The sequence below is a fragment of the Venturia canescens genome, chromosome 4, assembly GCF_019457755.1.
Source record: "Venturia canescens isolate UGA chromosome 4, ASM1945775v1, whole genome shotgun sequence".
Lineage (NCBI taxonomy): Eukaryota > Metazoa > Arthropoda > Insecta > Hymenoptera > Ichneumonidae > Venturia > Venturia canescens.
Genome location: NC_057424.1, coordinates 16,423,355 through 16,442,303, shown reverse-complemented (window position 1 = coordinate 16,442,303; position 18,949 = coordinate 16,423,355). Strand labels below are relative to the sequence as shown.

General features: G+C 35.7%; 3 protein-coding genes and 2 long non-coding RNA genes across 9 annotated transcripts; 2 read left to right on the top strand and 3 right to left on the bottom strand.

The window, feature by feature from the left end:
* Positions 1-1,144: 1,144 nt before the first annotated feature.
* On the bottom strand, positions 1,145-4,706 carry LOC122409203 (peptidyl-prolyl cis-trans isomerase-like). Its single transcript, XM_043416557.1, has 3 exons — positions 4,297-4,706; positions 3,160-3,513; positions 1,145-2,168 (listed from the first exon to the last, which is right to left on the bottom strand). The coding sequence occupies exons 1-3, from the start codon at positions 4,498-4,500 to the stop codon at positions 2,097-2,099; spliced, it is 630 nt and encodes a 209-aa protein (XP_043272492.1). The 5' UTR covers positions 4,501-4,706; the 3' UTR covers positions 1,145-2,096.
* Positions 4,707-5,118: 412 nt separating this feature from the next.
* Positions 5,119-6,936, top strand: LOC122409208 (uncharacterized). The gene is made up of 3 exons (XR_006260631.1): positions 5,119-5,439; positions 5,836-6,009; positions 6,315-6,936. It is a non-coding gene; the product is annotated as an uncharacterized lncRNA (long non-coding RNA).
* Positions 6,600-10,643, bottom strand: Ssrp (structure specific recognition protein). Its single transcript, XM_043416543.1, has 9 exons — positions 10,261-10,643; positions 9,981-10,166; positions 9,439-9,830; positions 9,092-9,331; positions 8,883-9,011; positions 8,496-8,787; positions 8,115-8,411; positions 7,289-7,924; positions 6,600-7,126 (listed from the first exon to the last, which is right to left on the bottom strand). The coding sequence occupies exons 1-9, from the start codon at positions 10,309-10,311 to the stop codon at positions 7,019-7,021; spliced, it is 2,331 nt and encodes a 776-aa protein (XP_043272478.1). The 5' UTR covers positions 10,312-10,643; the 3' UTR covers positions 6,600-7,018.
* Positions 10,644-11,144: 501 nt separating this feature from the next.
* Positions 11,145-18,897, top strand: Hip1 (Huntingtin interacting protein 1). Of its 5 annotated transcripts, none has more exons than XM_043416539.1 (16): positions 11,145-11,265; positions 11,904-12,016; positions 13,147-13,210; positions 13,405-13,762; positions 14,043-14,379; positions 14,518-14,714; positions 14,831-15,057; positions 15,223-15,311; positions 15,424-15,808; positions 16,065-16,352; positions 16,663-16,904; positions 16,986-17,138; positions 17,213-17,313; positions 17,393-17,622; positions 17,752-17,781; positions 18,067-18,897. In XM_043416539.1, the coding sequence occupies exons 2-16, from the start codon at positions 11,933-11,935 to the stop codon at positions 18,219-18,221; spliced, it is 2,940 nt and encodes a 979-aa protein (XP_043272474.1). In that variant the 5' UTR covers positions 11,145-11,265; positions 11,904-11,932; the 3' UTR covers positions 18,222-18,897. The 5 variants fall into 5 exon arrangements, with proteins under 5 accessions (XP_043272474.1, XP_043272473.1, XP_043272476.1 ...); XM_043416538.1 differs by having other exon boundaries at positions 11,190-11,390; XM_043416540.1 differs by lacking the exon at positions 11,145-11,265 and adding an exon at positions 11,455-11,662.
* Positions 13,775-14,634, bottom strand: LOC122409210 (uncharacterized). The gene is made up of 2 exons (XR_006260633.1): positions 14,495-14,634; positions 13,775-14,213 (listed from the first exon to the last, which is right to left on the bottom strand). It is a non-coding gene; the product is annotated as an uncharacterized lncRNA (long non-coding RNA).
* Positions 18,898-18,949: the final 52 nt, after the last annotated feature.

Here is an 18,949-nt window from a genome sequence, read left to right as displayed (position 1 = left end):
TAAAAATCCGTATTCTCACTATGTATAAATATAAAGTTGGACATTCCGTAGCATCAGAAAATGCCAATGGAAAAAATCGAGAAACCAAAGACAAACGAAAAAAATTTGGTGGAAAAACAAACTAGATAGCGAAACCTCGCATGATCGAATGCGAGCATACAAAAATGGATTTAAAAATAGACATCGGAGATGTAAAAAAAGGAGGGAACGTCGCGCAAAAAGACAAAACGGAGACGAAAGAATCCCTGTCGGAGTCAACGTTGAATGTAATTGAATAATCATAGTAAGACGTCCGTAAGATTAGCATCGTATATCAAAGTCTTAGAAAATTCGACTGCGTAATCCTGAATGAAAAAACTGCAAATCGACGCTACATCGAATCCATAAGATGTAATAGATTTGACACTATTTTATTTCGCACTCTTTCATTATTTCTTGCTCACTTGCACGAAAACTGTTTCTCCGGGGCACGTAGTGTAATTGGCACACCTATTATCTAATGTATTTCTATGTCATGCGACACAATGACTCGAGCGAACGAGAGATGTGCTTTGATACTTTGATGAGATAACGAGTTTCGAAGCTGCGAAACGCGAGAAACATATTTATTCTCGTCCCAGTGATTTAGTTGAAAAGAGGACCGAAAGTGAGAAGTGCAATAAATCACAAAATTAATTATCGCTTCGATTAAAGGGCACGACTCAATGAATTTATGTCGTGATTCACAAATGTCCTTTTTTTACTATATAATGATAATTACAGTGATAGTTGAATTATTCAATGTTACGAGCTTCAAAAGATTCATCTACTCAACGAGGAAAAGAGAAAATGAGCTTTTGTCGAAGAAAATCTGAAAAAAGGGTTTGGATATGTTTCGTAATCTTTTGTAATCGAACGATTCATTCACTTTTACAGATAAAATTTTATTTTACAAGATAAATTGCAATTTTTGCTCAAAACTCAATCTCGAAGTTGCATTTATGAAAAAAAATAAATTTTTTTCATAAAGATACGACCAAAATCTTTCGTCTCGATTTCTAACCACTCGTATGGGAACGAGGACACGAAAACAATGTTCATATTTGTCAAAGGATACTTTAACCATAAGAATTCAGGAGGATTCGTGGGAATGAGAAACGAGGAATTTTCCTCAAAACAATTTTATTACGTAGAAATTTGAGCTACAAGGAGATCGTTAAAACTACTCTCAAACACAGGTGTGACGATCTAACAACGATGGATAGTCTTCGTCTTTTTGTTACATTTTTATGTTCGCCATAATAGTTGAGTGTTGAAAATTTATTAGCGTGTTTCTTGGTCGTGGAAGAAAAGCTGTTTTTTATCTGACTTTGGGTCGGAACGGAAGAATAGCAATTGGAATTTGTATTTATCTCGGTATTTTTTTCATACCAAATCCATAGTCATGAAAAAGTTCTCAGGATAATGAAGAACGCGATTAAACAATGGACAAAAGTATTGCGATTATGAGAGGAAAATTTAAAATATGGAATCACGAAAGACTCGTGAAAATTATCGAAAATTATTAATTGTTAAAACAATCGTAAGGAATCTTCATTTTGGGAAAAAAAATCGAGAAAAACTGGCCTCGATGATGGAGAATATACAATATGCCGGAAAAACAAGAGTATCGGTACAAAAAATCCTCGAAGAAGATATATTTTTCGAAAAACAACGTAAAAAACTCAGAGATTCGGACAAAATTCGAATTTGAATGTGTCTGCTTATCATTCACGTTTCAAATCTCAGCACATTGTGTGTTACTGTTATTCTGTTTGATCAACTTTAATTCAGTGATCTCGTCAATTCGATGTTGTGCACGTTAAGAAGGGCATTTCATTAATATGAACGTTTTCATACATAAATTCATCGTGTTATTATCGTAGCTGGAAAACGTGATTCGTGCGAACGAGATTTTTTCAAATTCGAGGTGATAATTCTACTTCTCCTTCTTTTTTTTTTTCACGTTTGTTTTTTCAACTTCTAGTTTGAGTGAGAAGACAATTGTGTGAACTGACACGCTTAAGGGAAGAAAAAAATGCCATTTCGACTCTGTATCTCTCCTCGGTTGATTCAGCTTACAATTGGCCACAGTCAGCTATTATTATTTTCTTGGAGGTACTGCCGCTCTGAGAGCCCATTGCTTCCAGCTGAAAAACAATTTTATTGTTACTACCTTTCCCTCCCCGCTTACCTCACACCAACGGTCTAAGGTTTATCGCTAATCATATTTACTTATAGTTTCTGAATTTATTAGTTTTCTAGTTCACTGAAATCGATAATCTAGTGGATGGTTTTTCACAAAACCTTTGGGGCTATGCTAGCGTTATTTTTTAGGTTTGATATAAGAAAGAACAGAGCATTTACGAGGGACATTGCAGAAATATGAAAGCCAGCAAAGTGGGGAACAGTAAATCCAAAGTGATTACAAAGCCTCGTAAAACATAGAGAACGTGATCGCAGGAAAAATTGAGCTAAAAATATACGAGTGAGCTGCAGTTCCTCGAATCATTGAAAATGTAGCTTGTTTTTTTATTCCTTCTCGATTATACTTTTACGTTCAACAAATGCTGGTTCTTAAATATAAAACTCTCAAGCAAACAACAACGGGACGTAAGCATTGAAATCGATTTTAAAATAAAAATTTATGACTGTAAACTGGAACATACAAAATCGATTCAATGAATTTTACCATATAAAAAACAATAAAATGCATAAGTAGAACAAAGAAGATCTGATATAACCAAATAAAATGCATAGAGATCAAAAAATGTTCAACAGCCAATTTTTTAGTCAATTATCACTTCTCAACTTTTTCGATGCTAACATTATAAATAAAGATCAAATTAATCACAATTCATTACTGGGTAATATTCACTAAAGTGTAGCCCTTTAAAAATACTTCATTTTACTGGCTGCATTTGTTGAATACCTTTTAAATAGGTGAGTTTTATGTAAAAAGTTGTCGTACAAAAGATAACAAATCTTCTAAGAAATAGAAAAACTAACCCCAAGCATAAAATACTCAAGACCTCAACTTAATTCAACTAAACACCCGGTGGAATTGGAAACTTTTTCCTCCTTACTGAATGCAATTTTTCAGTAAAATAAATGAATAAAGAAATATCTGTGTATTTTTACCTTTCTGACAACGTCCATTCCCTCAACGACTTTGCCAAAAACGACATGCTTGTCGTCAAGCCAGCTGGTCTTAGCACAGGTGATGAAAAACTGACTGCCGTTGGTTTTTGGTCCTGCATTGGCCATGGACAATAGACCAGGCTCTGTATGCCTCAGTTTGAAGTTTTCGTCTTCGAACTTGCTGCCGTAGATAGATTTTCCACCAGTTCCATTGTGATGCGTGAAATCACCCCCTTGGCACATGAAGTTGGGGATTATCCTGTGAAAACTGCTGCCCTTGTACCCAAAGCCTTTTTCATGGGTGCAAAGGGCTCGGAAATTTTCCGCAGTTTTTGGAACTACGTCATTCCTTAACTGAAATCATTCATTTTTTCTCAAATTGAAATACTAAAAATGTAAGCAACAAAAAAATTGAAAAAGTACAGGTAAAAAACAGGATTGTAAATTTGGCAAGTAACAAAATCAAGAGACGCGGTAGCGGCTCGATTAAAGAATTACTGGAAATATTGGAGGATTTTTTTAGATCATTTTGTTAGACTCCAACATTACAAGCTTCAGTGTCATAATTTCTTATGTAATGAATTGCAAGAACTTTTCCAGAAATGTTAATGAAATACACAAGAAATCGTTTGTATACTTTTCCAGTGTGTTCTATTCTTCTTAGGCTAAATCGAACATTTCGATATCTTTAAGCAAATTTTCTATAGGGATTCGGTAATTCTTAATATTTTCCACGAAATTGATACAAAAAAAGTCGATCATGCCGTTGAAAAATAACATAAAAAGTTTGGGTTAAAGTACGAAAGTATAAATGAAATCTGAACTATTCTTTTCTCTTACCAAATATGGTAAAAACACGGTGACTCAGCATTAAGAAAGGCAAATTGTCGCAAAATAAAAAAAACAGCAAAGCAACGTAGTTCAACAATAAATCGTATTCGAATCGTGCTTTACTGGTTCAATTATATAATGTCGAAGATATTATACACTTAAATGAGTGTAGAAAGAATTGAGGGGAAATAGTGTGAAAAAGCCAAGATGGCTAATGAGGATGGAAGGTGCGATCCGTTGGTCGATTTTTTGCATAATCATGTTTTTCATCAATAATATTTGAGAATAAAAAGAAATTTGACTTACTTCCATAACAATCCGACCGACCGGTTTACTATCGGCGGTCATGTCGAAGAAAACACGAGGAAGGCTCATCTTTTCAGCAGCAGCGGCAAAATTTTTCACGAACGACGCAAAGGACGGTCTGCTTTGGCGGGCGGTGGCTCCCAAATGGTTCAAATGGCTGAAGGTTGAATCAATTGACAGCCGACAGATCGATGCCAACGCCATTTTTGTGTGCAGTTTCCAACAGAACGAGATACTCACGTTTTTTTTTAAATCACAAATCTATCCAATTTTTTTGATATCACGAAAAAGCAGAATATTCACTCAAAAATGACTTTATTGAATTTTTTGAAACCGGCAAAATTAGACCTATGGCCGAAGCACGTGGTATTTTTTCCTCGTTACGGACTAGTTGAAGAAGATTTCCCTTCTACCATTGCGTAATAATGCTCCTACTTCCGGTTGAACATTTAACTCCGATTAGATTATACTGACGAATTAACGTCGCTCGCTCTGGCCTCCGACCAATGAGCTCCGAGGGAGCAATACAATTCGCCACTTCCGCTGCTTCCAAACATTTTACTTGTACAAAACCAAAAGCTGCATGTATTATTCATCCATCAATATTTAATATCCCACGATGATAATAATGATATTTTATATTTCATGACTCTGCTGTCCTTATTTTTTATTGAAAATTTCCTCGTAACACCCAAAGTGTTGGTCGGAGAAGAGAAAACGTATCTGAGAACATAGATCCTGTGTTGTATAGTAGTTGTATACCATATACTAAACACTGTACCGGTACAGTAGAAATACCACGAGCCAATAAGGCTGTTTAGTTTCGTACGCTCACCGTGCGTCGGTTCCTGGTGCCTACGGGCGCCTACGGTAACGCGTACTCCCATTCTTCTCCCATATTTACCAGATAATCTGGTACCTAACAGTAGGCTGATTATCTAGAAGTAGATTGTACGTTATCAAAAGAAATACGGAAGACAGCGCGTAACTCAGAATTACGAAAAGTCAAACACAACCTCAAATAAAATCCTTCGTAGTTCAATGCAACCAATTTTTTCATAAATTAATAAAGGAGTGAATATAATGGTCAACAGTTGATAACAATACAGTCACAGGCTCAAAAACATCTCGAAAAATCAAGAGGTAAGGATTGCTCGTTCACGAATTCACATGTGCAACAGAATTTCGAGCGAATATGATAAATATCTATGTTCTTCCATAATTAAACAAAAAAAGAAGTCGCATTTGTTATAAACATATATTACTGGAGTCTTAATGTCTGCTTTCAGAAGAATTAGAGGCAGCAAAAATTGAAAGAACAAAAATAATCAATATAACTCTAAAGAAAGAAAACCAAATAATGAATAGTATTGGTGAGACGTGCAATGAGCTTAAAAAAGATTACGACTCCTGTTTTCACGTGTGGTTCTCTGAGAAATTCCTGAAAGGCGATATGAATGACTCCATGTGCACTCCTATCTTCAAAGTATATCAACAATGCATCAAGGTAAAAAAAATTTTCCATTTTTGGGATTAAAGGTAGGCGGAGCCCGTTTTTGAGGATTGAAACTTGGAAACATGGAAGCTTGCAGCGAGCTTAAACAAAATTATGATGCTTGTTTCAATTATTGGTTCTCTGAAAGATTTCTCAAAGGTGATCATAATGATTCTATATGCTCTTCGTTGCTCAAAGTTTACAAAGAATGCGTTCAGGTGAGTCAGTCTGTGCTCCGATTTCAAAATAAATAAAAAGTAAAGAGTGCCCGAATGTTATAATTCCATTACTCAAAATTATTGTTTTTCTCCGCAATTCAATTCATTTCCTAATAAAATTATAGAGAATGCAAAAATGTTCTGAATGAGTGTTTTTCCGATATAACCAATTTTGAAAAAAATTTCAATATTTTAGAAAAATAAAAATTATTATTTTGCATAAATCAAAAAGTAAAACAAAGCGGGACTTGGTTTCAAAAATGAAATTGCTGAATTAATTCGATTTTTTTTTCTCTTTATCACAGAAAGCCATAAAAGAACAAAACATAGAAATAAAGGAGGTCGAGGTCAATCACCTAGGTACAGAAAAGGAAAAAGGCCCAGAGAGCTGACCTGCTATGGACAATGAAAAAGCTACTGTAAATACAAAAACAAATTTTCGGATGGATCTTCGATTGTTCTGTCTGGCCCTGAGAAAATCGATTTATTTTTCGCAATGGGCTGTTTTCTTCTGATCACCTTAAAGCAAGCTGGCAGAGTTCATTTCCCAGAGTTTCCACGTTGAGAAATAAAGTGGTGGAAAACTACAATTTTTAGATTTGAATATGAAAATTTTATTTTTAGACTCAAACGCGAACGTATTCTCTAGATATTTTTTTCAACTCGCGATTTTTAGTATTCATCAAATTCCTGTTATCTCGAATTATATTGAATTTCAAATATTTCCAATAAACTGTGCACGTATTGCCTCAAAATAGTCGCTGAGAGTGACAGGTCTAAGTGAAGGTCATATTAAACATGCCAATTTTTTGGTTTGCACTTTCGTTTTATAGAAATATTACAACTGTTTCATCATGTGAAATTCGTAAGTGCAAATGTTGTAAAATAATCGATGCTGTTGAAATAAAAGTATCTTAAGAAAATAAATGAAATGAGAAAACGTCTTCGAACAACAAAGACGATAGTAACATGAAATGAGCCGTATACATAAATTACGAGAATAAACACTTCAATCGCTACCACCATCACTCGACGAGGGTGTATCTTCAACTTCTTCCTCGCTTGTTGGTGGAGTAGCTTTTTTCGATACTTTTGCCTTCTTTTTTCTGCTATCCTCCTACAAAAATGAAAACAAAAAAAAACATTAAAAGTTAATGAAGATTGGTTACTATTGCAAAAAATACTTCCAACTTAAAACCCGCATCAGAAGCTTTATTATTTAAGTAGTTACACTGAATGAAATTTGTCATGAAAACGAAAAGATTCATTTCTTACGAACCTCAGGTGGTGGTCTTTTGTCTCCTTTCTTCGTGAGTTTCTTCTTTTCTTCCTCGCTCTCTTCTTGCTCTTCCTCATCGTCTTCCTCATCTTCCTCGTCTTCAGAGTCATCTTTGTTCTTGCTGCTCTCTTTATTCTTAGCTTTTGATTCTTTATCTGAATCGGAATCGCGTGACTTTTTCTTCTTTTTAGATTCCGAATCGCTGTCTTTCCCGCTGCTACTGTCGTCACTGATGTATTCTTTACTCTTGAATGAAGAGCCACTCATCAGTTTTGACGGTGACGACTCTTCTTTTTTGCTTTCTTTTTTCTTTTTCTCCGCTTTGTCCGATTTGCTCTTTTCTGCAGCACGTTCTTTGGCCTTTTGCGCGCCTCCGCTTTCATTGTACTCTTTCATCGCTTCCGCATATTTTTTCTTCAAAACATTCGCTTTTTCCTCCCACTCAGATTTATCCTTTAACTCTTTCCACATCTCGCCTCCTTTCTTCGCAATCTCCGTCATCAAGATTCCCGGGTTCTCGGACTTGATTTTCTCACGATTACTACTCAACCACAACATGAACGCGGTTGCTGGCCTCTTCGGCTTATTTTCATCGCGTTCCTTCTTCTTCTTGCGCTGTTTCCTTGGTTTTTCAGACTGAAAATTTTATCGCTTTTTATCAAAAATGTTTGGCAATGTTTGAATTTATCATCAACTAATGAGAGCATAATTCAACGAGGTACCGACGGAAGTTTTCAATTAGCTCAATTATCATCATTTTTCAACGATTGGAGCAACTTCAAAAGCATTTGGAAAAAAATATACGAAGAGTTTCAATAATGTTTACCACTGTTTTGGCGCTTTTTGGCTTCTTCTCTTTTTTCTCCTTCTTTTCCTTCTTCTGTCCTTCCGAAGCGTCAGAATCGGCGTCACTGTCCGAAGTGCCAGGATTGCTATCGTATTCCTCGGCAACGTCGCTCTCCTCAACGTTTGGATTGAAATCTTCATCAGTCGATTCGTCATCCTCTGAATCTTGATTGTCATCGTCACGTTCTTTGGCCTCAGCTTTGACCCTTGCCAAATAAGCATCGGGTTCGTCTTCCTGATCGCTGTTGCCGAAATCGTTATCGTAATTGAGTTTGTCCTGAAAAATGAAGCATCATATGTTATTGAACGAACTGACAAAGTGGAAAACTGAAAAATTCAAATTTCCAGCTTAGAAACGTACGCTTTTTCCACGGTTTTTGACTCGCAGTTTTTTCGAGGATATGAAATCGAAGAGCTTGTTGTATTCCTCTTTCTCAATACTGCTAAAAGTATGCATAACGCCGCTCGTAAGCTCGATCTCGAAATCGAAGGATCTCGTTGATCCGCCGCCACGAGCGAAATTTACAGACGCTATTTCCTCGAAACGTATGTGAATCGGAGGTTTGTGAACGTACATAAAGCCACGCTCCAGAGGGTACAGATAGCCAGCTGCAGCTTTGAATGAACAACCGACTGCAGCAGTTCCGGAATGACTGAAAATAAGAACAGCAACGAATTCATTCAATAATATCTCAAAATACGATGAGAGAATTAAGAACATTCAACAATTATGTTGATTGAAACTTACCCAATAAAACCACCTGGTCCAGTGAGTTTCCTGTTGATTATAACCTTCATGACTTTGCCAAGCACTTCGTAAGTTGGTCCTGATAGCTCCTTGGGCAATTTATCCTCGTATTTTTCTTTGAGCTCTTTTCTAAAAAAGATAAAAATTGCGATAATACAACGAAACAAATTTATAATGAATCGTTCAGAGAATAGAGAATAGAAACTTACTCGGAGAAAGGAAGTTCGATGGAGGTTTCTTCCTCTTGATTGAACAAAAGTACAAGATAGTGGTAACGCGTCTGTCCCTGTTTGATTGGTGGATCAAGCGACACAACGAAGAACATTTGCCTGTTGTCTTTGTGAGGCAACAAAAAAAGTCGAAGGACCGTCGACATTGGGATCTTGTAGTCAAATGTCTTTCCATGAAGCTGGAAAAATGACTGGAATATTTTGATGTCGTAACGACCTCTGTGAACAACGAGATTCGAAAAAAAAAATTTTTATCATTCCAGCCCAAAAGTATCTAGTAGTAAACATAATAACTCAGGATCGAAAGATTCGATGATTATCATTACCGAGGAGTAAGACAATGAATTTCTCTGAAAATGGCAATAGCATCGCCACTGACACTGATGACAGATGCTTTTTCCATAACTTGTTGATGGAATGCTTCAACAGAATCTTGGTCAGCTCCGTCGTTGATTGGAATGTGAAATCTCATTTCTAATAAACTGACCGGAGCATCGTCGTTCTGATGAAATTCCAAGGTCACTTCGTTTTTGCCTGTTGTACATTGGGAGACATCTTCCAGTGGAATTTCAAACGCAGTGTGATGACCGACATCAAAACTTAATACGGAGCCATTAAACTTGGCTGTTCCCCAATTCCAACCCTTGAGACTAAGTTCTTTCTCTAGCATGTCTTTTTTGTAATGTGTGCTGAAGAAACTTGCAATTTTTTCTTGCTCCTAGTTGGTCGAAATGATTAAAAAAAGTTTAGGGAAACAATAATTTTTTTCCAAAATTTCAGCATTTTATTTTCTTTTCAACGATTAGTATTCTGAATAAAATTCTAAGAAATTTTTGTTAGTTCTTGAATATATTGATGGTCCACTTACAGCTTCCTTGAAACCACGGAATCTGTGGAGAGTTCCATTCTTTAGAAAAATCCTAAGGCCCCAGGTGCCAACGAACTTTTGAAAATTTACCATTTCCATATCGCTCGAGGATATTTGTTCAACTTTACCGGTTTTTTGATTTTTGAATATTAGATGTTGGTCCGTGAGCTTGAGCCGTCCAGGCGTCTTTGTGGATCAAAGAAAATTCGGTATTTATTACAATAGAATGAATATTAATTTTTCGAAACATAAATCGAAAATTTTCGGCCGAAAAACTTACCATGGCGCCCTTGACTTCAGCCGTGATATCAGGATACTCGAGAAAATACATTTTGTTCGCCGCTTCTTACTCGGTCCAATAATCGAGGTTATTTTTCCCCTTTTGTTGTTATATATTCATTAAAAATTACGAAGAAATCTCCAAAATTACAACTTTTCGTAATCCGTCATATAAAACTATTCACAATTGTTTTTTTCTCAATTCCTGTTCCAAATCTCGCAGTATTTGTTGAAAATGTACAACCGTTGAACGTAATGACCGCAACACCGCAACTATTACGATACTATACGATCATCATGCGAGGGATGCGAGGGAAATGAAGAACGAGCGAGATGGCGAGACGACATCGACAACGACAAACCCGTGAACGCGCGGGTAAAAATATTCCTCCCGACGTGCTCCCGACGTTTATTCGCCATAATCTCCACCGCCATTTTGTAGTTTTTTCAAAAAACGGCATTGTTCAAGAAATTATATTTTTTCTTGTTCTTCGACTTCCCCCTCATTTCGAAAAAAGCATAAATTGCATTTACTGACTGCATTAACTATTTTCCAATTTTTAATGGCGTTTATTGAGAAAACCATCAATCAAAAGGAGAATCCTTAATTTAATATTTATTCATGAAAGATTTGATTGTGCAATGTTGACTGGCGAATTCTGTAGAATTCAACTTCTTTCCAATGCTGGTATTAATTTTACGGTTCTACAATTATCTAAATTACAGTCTTTTTATTATTTTATTTGTACATCGAAAAGATATCTGCATTTGAAATTAGAGTGCGAAAAGTACTGATATTTAGCAGCGCCTTCTAAAAATCTGTGCGGCTCTTCTTTCTTGTATTAATTTATATTCATGGCGAGAAAATAAAGGAGAAAAAAGTTAGCACTTTTACCGCACGGTACGAGAGGCGCTCCGGTTGTCTCGTAACCGTTCATTCATCAATTTTTCGGAGTAAAACACGGTAGTGGGTAAAATACGAGGCGCGTACTACACTTCATAATAGGTGGATAATCGTTGTTTTTATTTTTGTTCAAGTTTTTCTAACTTTCTCCAATGAAAGTACATCCATTGTTTATCCGTGCGAATTTTTTGTGAATTAAATTCAGTGTTTTTTGTGTGCGGATGTGGGTGGGTCTCGTACTTAGTTTTCTTGCTGTCTCTTTCATTTTCTCTCTTGCTCACTCTCGTTTCGACTAAATCTATACATATATATACGACTGCCAACAATCATTTCACCTGTCAGCCTACGTTTAACGTCTATATATTCTTCCGTTAACATGATTAATCAAAAATCCTGTCCAGTCCCTCAAAATTCAGCTAGAAACGCGTCACATCATATAAACTTATACAAAACTACAAATTTGCTCAAACACGCGTAACTATTTGACCATTCAAAACAAGTGCGATTATAATTTTTTTGTCCGTCTTTTTCGCCATATGAGAGTTACATTATACATTCACCACTGGCATTTTCCTTAAGAAAAATCGTGATTGATTGTAGCTGTAAAAGGGCTTTATTTATTTATTTATTTTTTTTTTTGAATTTTGCGATCAACATTTTCGACCTCAAACCATTTTTTGTCAAAAACAATTCATTTCTTAAAAAAAATAATTTCATCACTTAAAATTAATGTTTTCTAGGCATCGTTAGTTTCGAAAATATTATCATAATGGCTTCACTTTCGCTGCCTCGAGTTTTACAACATAGAAAAACAAGTTTGGATCTGGAGCGAGAGCACTTTGAAAAATTTCAGGTATGGATATTCCACAAAATTGTTTCGTTTTGTCTGGATAATAAATAAATCAAGACTTTGATTGATACGATGCATGAAATCATTGGTTAATGAAGAAATCACTTGGGATTTGCGTGAAAAATAGGATTTCCCTACTTAGACTTAATCCGCTTGATATTTTTTCAACTCTTTTCAATGAAACTTTTTATTTCGGATGCCGTTCTTCCTGTCTTGCTGGACCCCGCAGATGGCTTAACAAATTGTATCCACTAACACGCTGCCTTTATTGCCCTGGGACAAGGAAAACAAAAACAGAAATTTTGCACGACGTATTTGAGACTTAAAAATTTGATATTACATATTGAGAACAAAGCACGACTAACAAAATGCCACCGGTCTTACCACCTCCTGCAAAACAGCTCCAACATCAGGTGAGACTTTTTTGTATGCGTCATTAGTTACTTAAAGATTTTGGTCAGTCAAATTATCCCTATTGTTGTTGAAATATTTGTTCAACCTTCTTTAGTAAGCTATAAGATTACTAAAGAGGGTATACTTACTAATGCAGCTTACCATGTAAGTTTCATAATTATAAAATATCTCAGATCAATGAGGTAATTATGAATTGATTAACAAGCGATAACATCGTAATAAAAAGATTTGTACTGTGAGATCCGAAACTATATTTGCTTTACATTATCATGCGAATACTCAAAATCGGCCACCTCAAAGTAAATCATTTTGCTTCGTTTGTTTTTTGCATGGCTAATTTTGCCTGAATTATCAAAAATTAACATTTTGTAAAACAACTAAGAATGTTTGCTTCGGATACATTACATATTACATAACGGTTATTGGAAACTTCTGTAGCAGATAAGAATTTGGCAATTTTTTGCTCAAACCACAATGATGAGATTGAAAAACACTGATATTTAATCTCTCATTTGTCATGATAAATCAGCTTGGATAAAAAGAAAATCTAAAGTACAGATTTGGTAGATAAGAGTTTTTATCATGATAAGACTCAAAATTCTTTTTACCTAACAGTGAATCACAAACTACCCAAAAAAATGGCTTCATATTTGTGATTATATTTGACTTTTTTCAATAGTGAAACCGATTTGAACAAATATAATTTTTAATATTTCCAGAGCATCAGCATTAGCAAAGCTGTACATCCCTCCGAGACTCCGGTCAAAGAAAAACATGTTCGAAGTATCCTTTCAAATTCATTGGATTATTTGCACGATGACTGAATATTTAGTTTTTAAAACTGTGAAAACTACATTATTGGTCAAATTGATAATATTCATAAGAAATTTATTTCAAAATTGTTCAATTAGTTTCGATCTTCAATGAAACCATCATATTTTTGACAAAATGGAATGTTTTCCTTATAATAATCAAAGGTGCTATTATCGGAACATATCAAGAAAAGAGCGGTGTAATATTTTGGATGTTCATATTGCGCCAACCGCTCCAAGAGAATCGTATTGTAGCATGGAAATTTTGCCACGTTTTACACAAAGTTCTGAGGGAAGGCCATCCCCGTGTAATTCAAGACTCACAATGTCATCGAGGTAAACTCGAAGACATTGGCAAATTGTGGCAACATCTTCGTGAGGGTTATGGACGTTTGATACACCTCTACATACGTCTGCTCATCACAAAACTCGATTTTCACAAACGTAATCCAGGGCTGCCCGGTAATCTTCAAGTTACTAATGAGGAACTTGAGGCAATTGGAGAAAATGACATAAATATTTAGTAAGTTTTGTATTTATCATTTGAACTTTCATATCTAAGGAGAGCTATAAGTTTATGCATACAAATTATCGCGAAATTTGACATTAGACTTTTTCGAAATGTATTCTAGAAACAATATAAGTAACCTCAAAAATGGAAATTTCTTCGAGTTTTGATTGTGCCGCTGTTAAATTAATTTATGAATAAATCGTTACGTGTTTGTTCACACGGTCATAAAATCCCGAAACTATTTTTCCAAGGACTAAATAAATGTTTGGACGAATTTTTTTCTTCTCGACAGTTTTCAAATGTCTGTCGAAATGTTCGATTATATGGACGACATATTGAATCTGCAGCGCGCAGTTTTTGCGTCCCTGGATCTAGCGCGTTCAAATTCCATGACTCCACCAGGTCAATGTCGTTTGGCACCACTAATACCTTGTGTTCAAGATGCCTCGAGATTGTACGATTACTGCGTGAAAATATTGTTCAAATTACATGGTGCTTTACCACCCGACATATTAATCGGGCATCGGGATCGTTTCGTCAAACAATTTCACGATCTCAAGACTTTCTACAGCACTGTCAAACATATGCAGTACTTTAAGCATCTGATAACAATACCGTCTTTGCCGGAAGTGAGTTAACAATCATGCAGTGATCAAATTAAAAAAAAAAATTAATTAAGAATTTTTTCGTTCAAGCACGGAAATTTATGAGGAGTATTTGATAAAAAAAACGTATTATAATTACAAATTGATTTTTTTTCCTCTTAGAATCCACCAAATTTCCTCATTCAATCGGAACTTCGAACGTATGTAACTCCCGTAGTTGTTTTGCCACCGGAAGAACCAATGGATTCGGACGCTGCTGTCGACAGTTTGATCGACACATCGGATACGAGTTCGATGACTAGCGATCAAATGGACGCTGCAAGAAATGGCTCTATTTCACCAGACGCTCTTGCTGAGAGGCGAGTTTTAAAATTAACAAAATTCAAAATAAATTTCACGCCATTTTGAAAGCTTCGAACAATTCATTCCATTTTCTATACTAATATTTTTTTTATCGTTTTTTCTTCTCCCATAGGGATAGCCTAATCGAACACCTTCATCACGAAAACAGCCGTCAGCGTGAAGAGATGCATCGAATATTAAACGAGTACAATCGGATGATAAGCGAAATGAAAACTCGCATTCGGGAATTGGAGCCAGCACTTTTGGCTAAAGAAAATGAATTGGAGGAGGAAAAAAAGCTAAAAGACATTTCTACCAAACAAAGCAACGAATTGACACAAAGAGTTCGCGATTTGGAGGGTTGGTATAGAATATTCATTGCGAACGACTCACTCAACTTTTAAACCAGTTTTCAAAATATCATTCTTTTTTGTATTTCAATATGATTTATTCGTTCAAGGAAAAAAATTGAAATACTTTGACAAGTATTTTCGATAAATATGTTCAATTTTTTATATTTTCTAGAAAAAAATCGTTGTCTGGATGAAAAATTTCAGAAGCTCAAGGAAGTGTACTCAAAACTACGCGAGGAGCACATAAGTTTGATCAGAAAGGTGCGATAAGTTATCTCAGAGATAAAAAAAACGTGTGCGTTTTATAATTTAACACATTCTGTTTCTTTTTTGACTGTCTGTTTTTTATTCGCTTGGACGATTATTGAAACAGAAAGCTGAAGTGGATCGACAACTCGGTGGAATAAAAATTCTGCAAGAGCAAGCGGAGCGTAAAACCTTGGAAGCCGAGCAAAGATTGCAGGAATTGCAACAGGGACAGGTGACGTCCGATCAAGAAGCTCAGAGGGTCGCTCAAGCTCGATCCGAATTGGACGATGTTAGAAAACAATTCGATCAATCGAAAACTGAAAATCTTGCTCTCGTTGCTAAAATCGATTTTATCACGTCCGAAAAAGCCGTTGCCGAAGGAGACTTGCACGATTTGCTCGCCCAAAAAGAAGATCTTGATGTCAGGATAGCCGAACTCCAAGCTGAAATTGAAAAAACGCAGAAACAAGCCAAGGCTGATTTTGATGCAGCTTATTACGAATTAATCTGTAATATACTTGCGAGTTCTAAACTTTTTTATAAACTATTAATTCATACTTTGGAGGTTTTTCTTGTTAAATTATTCTTGAATGGCCCTGCAAGGCAGCTGGTAAAAATACTTCAATTGCGTCTATTATTTCTAAAGATAATATCGAATTAAATTGAAGAAAAATGTCGTTCACATAAATTCATAAGTAAATGAAAATTCTCTCTCACTGTTACATTGATTCGAAATGAATGCAAACAATAATTTTTTCCTCGCAGTGAACGCCATCTCAACAGCTGAAGGAATAATTGCAAACGCGACAAGCGCGATTGGAAATCCAGCAATATCAACACTGACTTGCACACCTGATTACTTGGAGAGTCTCGTAAAGCCAACGTGTCAGACGCTCGACGATTTGAAAGCGTCCTTCGAGATTTACCAAGCGGATACGAAACAAGGAAAATCGCTTATACGCAGCGCAATAAATGCCGCTCATGCTTTAGCGATTTATCTGACTCATGCGAGATCGACGTCGAACATATCGACCGATATATCTCTCGGTGACAGTGAGTCATGACCGATTTTCTGTCTCATTACTTCTGTTGAATTTAATTATTTTTATCGTGAGAACATTATTTTTCCGAACCGACTCGTTCAACAGAGTCAAATTTCTTTTCTTCCATAATTACGAATGATTTTGTCATTCATAGATAATTCCTTATCTTGGTGAAGAATAAGAAATTCTATATGGCAAAAAACACGTCGTAAAAAAATGCAAAACAAAGCTGCTCGCTAATTTTTCCGAATCTTTCTCTCGATTCTTTATACTTTAACAAACTCTCTTTAAGACTGGACCGCATAATTTGTTGTTCGTAGAACTGACTGACGAGTGCAAGATTTTGGGTACCGAGGCTTCTCTCATGTTTTCACAAGTGAAAGAAAAATCATCGAAAACTTCAGAGCAAATTGACCTGGTCAAGAAAAATTTGATCGGTGTTTCGAGCATGGCAAACACATTGGCAAAAGCTCGAGGAAACGTGGATGCAATTGGAGACTTGGTGGAAACGGAATTGTTGAATATGGATAAAGCTATTGAGGAGGCAGCTGGAAGAATCCAGGTTAATTGATGCCATCAATTTGTTGTGTACTCAACTAAATTCCATCAATTAACTTTTCACTAAAATTTGATATTAATTCAGGAAATGTTAAATAAATCTCGCGCCGCTGATTCGGGCGTGAAGCTCGAAGTAAATGGAAAAATTCTCGACTCGTGCACAGATTTGATGACGAAAATAAGAATACTGGTACAAAAATCGAGATTGTTGCAGACCGAGATCGTCGCCCAAGGAAAGGTCAGTCATATACTAACGAAGTAGAATCCACTTCTAGATTAAGATGAAATTACATTTGTAATCTCGACACACAGGGAACTGCATCAGCGACAGAATTTTACAAAAGAAATCATCAATGGTCGGAGGGCTTAATTTCAGCTGCTAAAGCTATTGGAATGGGTGCTAATTTTTTGCTGTAAGCACTTTCGCAATTTTCATATAATCTGGTTCAGTTTGATGTATTATTAATGTTATTTCTCACCATGGATTTCTAGAGAGGCTGCTGACAAAGTTGTTTTGGGTGACGGAAAATTCGAGCAATTGGTAGTAGCGTCACAGGGAATCGCGGCATCGACGGCTCAACTGGTAGTTGCGAGTCGCGTAAAAGCTGATCGACACAGCAAAAACCTTTCATTGCTCTCGGAAGCTTCGAGGGACGTTACTCAAGCAACAGGAAACGTTGTAGCCACTGCTAAAAGTTGTGGACAACTTGTCGAGGAAAATGGTGAATTTACATTACTGAAACGAAAAAAAAAAAATGATTTCTTTGGAGTCTTTCCATGAAAAATATACGGTTGATGTTTGGACCAGGATTTTTCTTCTTTTATTTTCATTCGAACGATATTTTTTGCAGATATGAACGTTCGCTCTTATTTGCGCACAGGTTTGATCGTTATTCTTCAAGTGAAAAAATGCAGATTTGTTTATCGATTCCAACGAATGTAGTTATCAGTACTGAATCTTTTAAAAAAATTATCACTATTAGTGTAAAAAAGCTACAACGCCCCTTTTGTTTGCCAACCTACTTGCGATTTCTCTCCTAACGAAGCGCCAAATTACAGAACATTGATTATTTGTATTCCCCTGCGAATAAGATTGCTCGAATCGCTCTTTTCATTTTACTTACTAGCACAGCAAATCAATTGAAATAAAATATTCTACTTTTTAGACGATCTCGACATTTCCGGTTTGACATTGCATCAGGCAAAGAGACTCGAGATGGAAGCGCAGGTTCGCGTCCTTGAGTTGGAGCAGGCTCTAGAGACTGAAAGACTTCGTTTGTCTGCGTTGAGGCGTCATCATTATCAAATGGCTGGCGAATGATAGTGTAAAGAATTTAAATAAACGTGCAGAGAACACGTTACTATACATAAACGAAAAAACAAACAACACCGAATTGAACGAATTGAAAGTAGTATTCTAAAAACAAATGTTTTGGATCAATTAATATACCGGTTACGGAGCCACGCAGTCATTAAAACTTCAAAGGGTCATACGTCGAATTTGGATTAATCAGCAATTCTTTCTCACGATTTGTATTTTTGTTATACACTAACAATCAATTGGCGAAGACCAAAAGAAAGAAAATTAATATGCTCGTATTTATCGATGGACGGTGGCTCATTCGTCTATATATACAGTACAGTGCATAGAAGAAAGATAATTGTTATTATTATTAACAATATTAATATTATTGATATTATAATAATACTATTACGTTTAAATCGAAACTTATTTTATATAAAAGTATAGTCAGTATTTATGCCTCACTATAAATTATCTGTACTTTCAATCGACGTTAACAATGATATTTTTTTATGTTCTTTCATTCTCGTATAACGAAAAGAAATGGATTTTCCCGATCAGTAATCCTTGGATCATTCTTCCGTTTGAATCGTTTGTCAAAATGTTTTATCGAAAAATTGTTAAACTATCATTTGAAATCATCGGTTTTGTAATATGAAATGAATGGGCATTAAAAAGATATTTCCTTTTCAAATATTGATGTGTTTTTTCTACCACTCAGAACAGGGAATGTTAGATAGGTTGTT

Coding starts and splice junctions, on each gene's coding strand:
- LOC122409203 (XM_043416557.1), bottom strand. CDS start 4,500: ATGGCGTTGGCATCGATCTGTCGGCTGTCAATTGATTCAACCTTCAGC. Junction 3,514..4,296: donor TCGGTCGGATTGTTATGGAA/GTAAGTCAAATT, acceptor GAATGATTTCAG/TTAAGGAATGACGTAGTTCC. Junction 2,169..3,159: donor GAATGGACGTTGTCAGAAAG/GTAAAAATACAC, acceptor ATTGTTTTTCAG/CTGGAAGCAATGGGCTCTCA.
- Ssrp (XM_043416543.1), bottom strand. CDS start 10,311: ATGTATTTTCTCGAGTATCCTGATATCACGGCTGAAGTCAAGGGCGCC. Junction 9,332..9,438: donor ATTCATTGTCTTACTCCTCG/GTAATGATAATC, acceptor CGTTGTTCACAG/AGGTCGTTACGACATCAAAA. Junction 7,925..8,114: donor CAAAAAGCGCCAAAACAGTG/GTAAACATTATT, acceptor TAAAATTTTCAG/TCTGAAAAACCAAGGAAACA.
- Hip1 (XM_043416539.1), top strand. CDS start 11,933: ATGGCTTCACTTTCGCTGCCTCGAGTTTTACAACATAGAAAAACAAGT. Junction 16,353..16,662: donor CGATATATCTCTCGGTGACA/GTGAGTCATGAC, acceptor TGTTGTTCGTAG/AACTGACTGACGAGTGCAAG. Junction 17,139..17,212: donor AGATCGTCGCCCAAGGAAAG/GTCAGTCATATA, acceptor CTCGACACACAG/GGAACTGCATCAGCGACAGA.